The 8,946-nt window shown below is 37.1% G+C and overlaps 1 protein-coding gene across 1 annotated transcript; it reads left to right on the top strand.

The window, feature by feature from the left end:
* Positions 1–569: 569 nt before the first annotated feature.
* Positions 570–8,242, top strand: LOC113076893 (P2Y purinoceptor 2-like). Its single transcript, XM_026249506.1, has 2 exons — positions 570–633; positions 6,323–8,242. The coding sequence occupies exon 2, from the start codon at positions 6,335–6,337 to the stop codon at positions 7,334–7,336; it is 1,002 nt and encodes a 333-aa protein (XP_026105291.1). The 5' UTR covers positions 570–633; positions 6,323–6,334; the 3' UTR covers positions 7,337–8,242.
* The last annotated feature ends 704 nt before the right edge of the window (positions 8,243–8,946 follow it).

Genomic DNA, 8,946 nt, shown 5'->3' with positions numbered 1-8,946 from the left:
ATTTTGAACAGCTCTGCACTTCTCATGCAGTCTGTGTCCACCTTTAAACTTACTTGCAACCAATATTAATATTCTTGTAATATTCAATGTTAATATATTAACAATGTGCAGTGCTGCGACACATCAAAATAAATACTGATAAGGTGTAATGAAATGTCATCAAACTGCCAGCAGCAAATACATTTTTAAGGTAGCATGGGGTGGTCAATCAGATGTGCCACTGTTACAGTTTTTATAATGCATTCTGATTTATATACTGTTTATTAAAATAGTTGGCAGCAGTTCCATTCAAAAGACAGTCTGTTTTGTTTCATTGCTCTGCCCTTCAAAGAAATAGTTCAACTAATGGAGTAATTTTACAAAAAACAATGGAAGACAGGGGAATGAGAAGAGTTTTTGGAAACCTTTACCTCTAGTGGAACTTCTTAAAAGAACAGTTCTCTTCTCATACCAAGTGATTGACAGGCCACTGACTGAGGCTCTGACCAATGAGAACAGGCTTGAGGCGTGTTGACATGAGTAGTCCCACCCACAATGAAGAAATGCAACATGATCAAGCAGAGGAAGATCAGGACTGTGCAGGTATGAAGAGCGCGAGGGGACATTCCTGAAAAAAATCTGCCGAAAACACATGTGAGTATTTTATTATTTTTTTATTTAGCATGTTACAGTGATTACTTTTTAAATCTGGACATAAATAGAACTATCAAGATGTTAGTTTGTAGGATATGCTGTACAGACCAAAAGTTTGGACACACCTTTTCATCCAAAGAGTTTTCTTTATTTTCATGACTATGAAAATAGTAGATTCACACTGAAGGCATCAAAACTATGATTTAACCCATGTGGAATTATATATGGAATTTTATACATAACAAACAAGTGTGAAACAACTGAAAATATGTCATATTCTAGGTTCTTCAAAGTAGCCACCTTTTGCTTTGATTACTGCTTTGCACACTCTTGGCATTCTCTTGATGAGCTTCAAAAGGTAGTCACCTGAAATGGTCTTCAACAGTCTTGAAGGAGTTCCCCAAGAGATGCTTAGCACTTGTTGGCCCTTTTGCCTTCTGTGTGCGGTCCAGCTCACCCCTAAACCATCTCGATTGGGTTCAGGTCCGGTGACTGTGGAGGCCAGGTCATCTGGCGCAGCACCCCATCACTCTCCTTCTTGGTCAAATAGCCCTTGATGCCTTAAGTGTGACTCTACAATTATCATAGGCATGAAAATAAAGAAAACTCCTTGAATGAGAAGATGTGTCCAAACTTTTGGTCTGTACTGTATACATTGTTTACATTAATTCATTTAGAAGATGTCTCTAAGTGACATCTAAATAAAGAAAGCTCTACAACACCAATGATTCATCCTTAAAACACATTAACATTAGACAAAAGTCTAAACTGTAAAGTTCCAAAATTTTTACAAATTTATACTTTAAAAGGTATATGGGGAATTATAAACTAATTGTAAATAAATAAACTGTGTTGTGGAGCAAGAAAGTCTGATAGTGCAATAATAAGATGGCATAGATCATGCGGCTCCTTTTACAGACTGTCAGATTTATTTGCTTACGGTTTCCTACATTTTTAAATTATGCTGAACATGATTTTGGTTACCCCAAAGTATTCCGTTTGATACAACATTGTGTTGATTTCTTTTGTGTCGGAAGTGCCTAGAGGGTTTTTGTGACTAGCTGTTATTGAAACATCATCTGGAGAAATTCTTAGGAAATTCTCAGGAGTTTTCCAAGATATTTTGTGGTTGATTTGCTTCAATCATCAATATGATGTGCTATTTTCTGGCATAAATGAGAGTGCTGTTAAAGAGATACTCTACCCCAAAATGAAAATGTTGTCAAGTCAAGTCAAGTCACCTTTATTAATATAGCGCTTTAAACAAAATACATTGCGTCAAAGCAATGAACAACATTCATTAGGAAAACAGTGTGTCAATAATGCAAAATGATAGTTAAAGGCAATTTATCATTGAGATGTCATGATCTCATTTCAGTTTAAATAGTGTCTGTGCAAGGAACCGAAACTCCATCGGTGACAGAATGGAGAAAAAACCCTTGGGAGAAACCAGGCTCAGTTTGGGGGTCAGTTCTCCTCTGACCAGACAAAACCAGCAGTTTAATTCCAGGCTGCAGCAAAGTCAGATTGTGCAGAAGAATCATCTGTTTCCTGTGGTTCTCTGAGACAAGGTCTTTACAGGGGATCTGTATCTGGAGCTCTAGTAGATGCCATTCTTCTAATGATGTAGCAAGTACATTGGGTGTTATGAGAAATGTTCCCGGTTCCGGTTTACCTAATTAATGCAGCCTAAAAATCCTTTAACGGATTTGGATATTAAAAGCATATTAGTATGTTATGTGTATGCCAGGTTAAAGAGATGGGTCTTTAATCTAGATTTAAACTGCAAGAGTGATTCTGCCTCCCGAACAATGTTAGGTAGGTTATTCCAGAGTTTAGGCGCCAAATAGGAAAAGGATCTGCCACCCGCAGTTGATTTTGATATTCTAGGCATTATCAAATTGCCTGAGTTTTGAGAACGTAGCGGACGTAGAGGAGTATAATGTAAAAGGAGCTCATTCAAATACTGAGGTGCTAAACCATTCAGGGCTTTATAAGTAATAAGCAATATTTTAAAATCTATACGATGTTTGATAGGGAGCCAGTGCAGCGATGACATGACCGGGCTAATATGGTCATACTTCCTGGTTCTAGTAAGAACTCTTGCTGCTGCAACAACCACCCAATAAAGCATTACAATAATCTAACCTTGAGGTCATAAATGCATGGATTAACATTTCTGCATTTGACAGTGAGAGCATAGGCAGTAATTTAGATATATTTTTGAGATGGAAAAATGCAGTTTTACAAATGCTAGAAACGTGACTTTCTAAGGAAAGATTGCGATCAAGTAGCACACCTAGTTTCCTAACTGATGACGAAGAATTGACAGAGCAGCCATCAAGTCTTAGACAGTGTTCTAGGTTATTACATGCAGAGTTTTTAGGTCCTATAATTAACACCTACATTTTTTTTTCAGAATTTAGTAGTAAGTAATTACTCGTCATCCAGTTTTTTATATTGACTATGCATTCCATTAGTTTTTCAAATGGGTGTGTTTCACCGGGACATGAAGAAATATAGAGCTGAGTATCATCAGCATAACAGTGAAAGCTAACACCATGTTTCCTGATTATATCTCCCAAGGGTAACATATAAAGCGTGAAGAGTAGCGGTCCTAGTACTGAGCCCATTGTCATTAATCACTTACCCCATGTTGTTCCAAACCTGTAAAAGCTTTGTTCGACTTCAGAACACAATTTAAGATATTTTGGATGAAAACAGGGAGGCTTGTGACAAGAACGTTATGAAGCGACAAGAATTGTTTTTGTAATGCGTGAAAACAAAAATATCCATAATTTTAGTGCCATTTTGAAGAAAATGAGCTGAACACAGGCAGTGTACGCTCTTCTGTCTCAGCCGCGCCACAAGGATTGACTATTTTCTTTCAAATCAAACCGTCCACTGAGGAGACAAATTGTTGAATAGTCATTATTAAATATAAATTAATTATTTTTGTTTTCTTCAAGTACAAAAATTATTCTTGTCGCTTCATAATGTTACGGTTTAACCACTAATGGGAGATGGACTATTCTGACGTTGCTTTTCATACTTATACAGTGAATACTTCATACAGAACAGTGTCTTTTACTTTGCAATCTATGGGATAGACACAAGCCTCCTGGCTTTCATTCAAAATATCATAAATTGTGTTCTGAAGATGAACAAAGCTTTTACTGGTTTGGAACAACATGGGGATAAGTGATTAATGGCAAAATCTTCTTTTTGGGGTGGATTTTCCCTTTAAACTGTGTGAGTAGCAGAACAAAAAAACTATACTTTGTACATTTGTTCGTGCCCTGAGTTTGAAAGAAACCATTTGAAATTACTTCAAAGCTCTGTTAAGAACTATGTTTCAGGAATATTTGTAGGCTGTCATATGCATGTCAGTATCAGTATGTGTGTGTGCTGTTTATGAACATATATAACCTCTTAGAGAAATATCTGTGTGCTGCATGTTTATCGTAGGAGCCAAGACAGATGATGTGCACTTGATTGCAACATGAAATCCATTTGTTTAAGCTAGACCAAGATCTATTGTACTATGCAAGACCTGGCTTGGGAAGCAATGAAATGCCTAGATTGGTGTTATGTAAACTGATGATCAATATTTTTATTTTAACAATATTATATACTTACATAATTAAAGGAATAGATAAGCCAAAAATGAACATTTCCTGAGAATGTACCCACCTCTCAAACCATCCAAGATGTATTTGAGTTTTTTTCTTCAATAGACCAGATTTTGAGAAATTTAGCATTCCATCACTTGCTCATCAATGGATCCTCTCCAGTTATAGCTGGTAAAAACATCACAATAATAGGGGATAACAATAAGTAACACAATAAGTAACACACATCACTCCAGTACAGTAATTAACATCATGAGAAGTCAAAATCGTATCACCAGTAGTTCTTTCGGACAGTTCGATTCAATAAATCGGTTGAAGAAAATGGTTCACCGGTTATTTTGCGCTCGACGTAATGGCGTCATTGGCGATGATTGCAAGCCTTCGGTTTACCTGTGCTCATAACACTAGCACAGAATCAGTTCAGAATCAATCACCAAAAGAATCAGTTCGGTTCAGACGCTCTGTGTGTCGGTCTGCTTCACACTGAATCACACATGTGCAGTATTATCAGCTCCTCGGTTCACGAATCCGACGCGTCTGACAGAAATGGTTCTTTACTTGTGAACGAGTCATTATCTGGCTCGGTGTTCATCTTCAGTTCTCTGTTCACATCAGTTCAGTCAGTGTACTGTTTGAGTCCATGAATTACTCCGGGATATTGGTTTGTTTGAACTCAGAGGGAGTGTCAGACACATTAAAAAAAGTTAACAGCTTAAGTCATTTGTGGATTAATGCTTATTGGAGACGCGAACCGTTACAAATGATTCAGGTCGATTTAGTGAACTGGTTCAAAAAGATCCGGTTACATCGAATGATTAGTTCGTGAACCGGATATGACAAACTGCTTTGTTTTGAACACACTCACAACAGACATGGAAGAGAAGAAGACAATGCTGAATAAAGTCGTCGTTTTTGTAATTTTTGTACCAAAATGTATTTTCGATGCTTCAAAAAATTCTAACTGACCCTCTGATGTCACATGGACTACTTTGATGATGTTTTTCTTACCTTTCTGGACATGGACAGTGTACCGTACACACAGCTTCAATGGAGGGACTGAGAGCTCTCGGACTAAATCTAAAATATCTTAAACTGTGTTTCAAAAATAAACTGAGGTCTTACGGGTTTGGAACAACATGAGGGTGAGTTATTAATAACATAATTATGATTTTTGGGTTAACTATCCCTTTAATCGTTTTTCAGTTGCCCCACTTACCACCGCTCGTCTCCTCACTCGCTCTCCCATCGCAGACCTAGCTGAACCACGCTTCCCCCGCCACAGTTATGTAGCTACCTTCCAAATGGACAGTTTATGCTGTTCTTCTTTGGCTGATGAAAAACAAACGCAGCTTGAACGTTCTGTATCAGCAGAAAAGAACACAAAGAATCTGGTCTGCATTGTTCAACTTCCATGGAGAATCAAAATTTTTGTCCCAACTAAAAGAGTCTTCCTAAACAAAAACAAAGGTCCCGGCACAAGCAGTTTTAAACACATACTGCAGTGATGTATAAAGACACAATACAAATCTTAATAGGGATAGGAACTGATTTCCACAGTATTTTTTCCCCCATAAATTCCATTTTGCTACCAGAAACCATTTGGTTACCAACATCCTTCAAATATTCAGACAGAAGAAATAAACTTATACAGGTTTGACACAACTTGAGTAAATGATGACATAATATTCATTTTTGGTTGAACTATCCCTTGAATGGTCCTGATAACATACTTTATTTACTTATTTTTCATGCAAAAAAAAAAAAAAAAAAAAAGATCTATATGATCCTCATATATTTTCCATATTTTCTTATCCAATTTACTACTTAAAAAAGTTTTTAATTGTGTGGCAGCTTAGTCATTTGAACAGTCTTTTTATTGTTTATATTTAATTTTTTATTGCAAATATTGATTGATCAATACACAATATGTTCCAATGATAAGTTGCTTTTTATCTGTACTTGCATGTATATTGAAAGGCACATCAATATCACATTGTAAATGAATATGATGATGACATGATGTATTGATATGATTTAATTGTCTTATTCTCTGACAGATCTGATTGAGAATGGCAATGTTTAACAGTACTGGAATACTGGAGACTGGAACTAATGATAGTCAAGTCTACCGTTGTACTTTAAAAGAACAATTCAAGTACATTCTCCTCCCGGTGAGTTACACTTTGGTGTTTGTGTTCGGTCTGGGGTTGAACATCACGGCCATGTACATCATCCTGTTTCGCACCAAACACTGGAAGCCCAGCACCATCTACATGATCAACCTCAACGTCTGCGACACGCTTTACATCCTCACCCTGCCGTTCCTCATCTACTATTACGCTGATAAGAACGACTGGCCGTTCGGTGAGCTGATGTGTAAGCTGATTCGCTTTCTCTTCTACACAAACCTCTATGGAAGCATTCTCTTCCTCAGCTGCATCAGTCTGCACCGGTTTCTAGGCATCTGCCACCCGATGCGCTCTTTGTACTGGATGAACCGCCGGCGTGCTCGTATGATTTCTGTGGGAATATGGCTGATCATTCTCATCTTACAGGCACCGATTCTTTATTTCTCCCGGATGAGACATAATTATAATAATAATAATCTGGTCTGTCATGACACCACCATCAAGGAGCTCTTCAATGACTACATTGTCTACAGCACGGTGGTGATGTTTCTGCTTTTTGTCCTACCGTTTGGGGTGGTGCTGGTCTGCAGTGGCCTGATGGTGAAGAAACTTCTTGATCCCGGAGATCTCAGAGAACCAATGTCACAGCGCTCCAAACAGAAGTCGGTGAAGATGATTGTTATTGTGCTCTTGGCTTTCATGGTGTGCTTCTTGCCTTTCCATGTGAACCGCAGTATTTGCTACACCTTCCGTTACCTTGACAAACACGACTGCAACTTATTACTACTCTCCAATAATATCTACAAGGTCTCGCGACCTCTGGCCAGTCTCAACAGCTGCATTGACCCCATCCTCTACTTCATGGCAGGACAGAGCTTCAGAAACAGCTTCAACAAGAAATCAACCAGGAAGTCTGACAGAACCCTTTTAACATTACAGTAAAATTTCTTGAGTTTTTATGTCTTTATTTTTATAGAATGACCATATGTACTTTTTTTTGGGATTCCTGGGTTAAGCGCAATGCGAAAAGGTCTATTTTCCCGGAAAAGGTCCTGGCCAGGATTTCTAAACTGGCCAAAATGTCCGGCTGTATTTGCATTGCATTGCTTTGACTGTTTATGTAGATCCCACCTTCATGAACGCCATAATTGGTCGATTATTCACAATGCCTGAAGGTCATTGGTCAAACTACTTTTCCGTCATTACTTTTAGCAATTCTGAAAACAAAGCCAGAACCAGACAGGCAGGATCTGGCCAGGATCTTCCTGGGAAAATAGGGCTTTTCACACTGTGCTTAACACAGGGTTATCATTTGTCACATTTAGCTAATGTAGAAGTGAGGTTGAATTAGCAACAGACACCCAATCGCGTGCCTCACCTGTCAAACAGTGACAGAAAAACATCAGATGGATTGAAGAAACTGTTTTATCCTCACTTATATAATATTTAGCTAATATAAACAATATAAAAATAGCTTCCTTCATGCCATGTCGTAATTACCGTAATTCTGAGATGACAATGTGTGACATTCTACTTGGAGCTCCTCGTTGGTTTTTGGGTTGGTTTTGTTGCACAGACCTGGCAACCCTGCTTCCAAGACATCAGACTCTGAATTATGCATTTATCCATCTAGATTTTGCATGCTCCAAATTCTAGTGTGATGTTGCATAATTAACTATTTAAAGTGTGAAAAGCCATATTGTTTACGTTACATGTGAGATCAGAATAGTGTGTATACTGAAAATACATTTCAGTGTACTGAAATGCTACTCTTATGAACTTTTTATTTATCAAAGAACTCTGAAAAAAATGATCATGATTCATGAAGTGAAGACTTGATGCAGAAAATTCAGCTTTTATAAAAGAAAAAATATATATTTTAAAATTTATTCAATATAGAAAACAGTTATTTTAAATTGTAATGATATTTCACAATATTACTGCTATTACTGCTAATGCAGCCTTGGTGAGCAGAAGAGGCTTCTTTCAAAAACATAAAAAATTCTTAGCGACCTCAAACTTGGTGCATGGTGCATTACCAGAAAAATCATCACAAGTGAAAATTTAATACATCGCAGTCCTAATGCAGCTAACATCAGTCTATATAAAGATGAAGACATGTAAATATAAATTTCCATGCAGATACTGCAATTAAGTTCTTTATTTGAACAGTAGAAATATCAAGAAAAAACATTATTATTAGGAAAATAATAAATAAAAGCAACAGCAATACAAAGCTGAGTTTCCCCCTTAACTGATCATTCTAGTCGATCTTCGCAAAGTAAGGTGTAACAGCGATGTATGTCTCCAGCTATAACTGATGGAATTCAAGATATGATTGCAAACAAACATAAGTATTGTATCAAATATTCACTTTATATAAAATGTGCATGTACATGTCAGTTACAAAACTGTGATGCTGCCTTTGAGTAGCCTTTCCTGTCAGTACTTGCTCTTAACTACAAATAAATACAATGAAGGAAATGATGAAACACAGAGTATTATTTCATAATATATATATATATGTCTATTTTAATTTTTTTCAGTTATCT

The sequence above is a fragment of the Carassius auratus genome, unplaced genomic scaffold (assembly GCF_003368295.1).
Source record: "Carassius auratus strain Wakin unplaced genomic scaffold, ASM336829v1 scaf_tig00021399, whole genome shotgun sequence".
In the NCBI taxonomy this organism is placed as follows: domain Eukaryota; kingdom Metazoa; phylum Chordata; class Actinopteri; order Cypriniformes; family Cyprinidae; genus Carassius; species Carassius auratus.
Note: the sequence above shows the minus strand (reverse complement) of the source record. Positions and strands in the feature narration are given on the sequence as shown.

Coding starts and splice junctions, on each gene's coding strand:
- LOC113076893 (XM_026249506.1), top strand. CDS start 6,335: ATGGCAATGTTTAACAGTACTGGAATACTGGAGACTGGAACTAATGAT.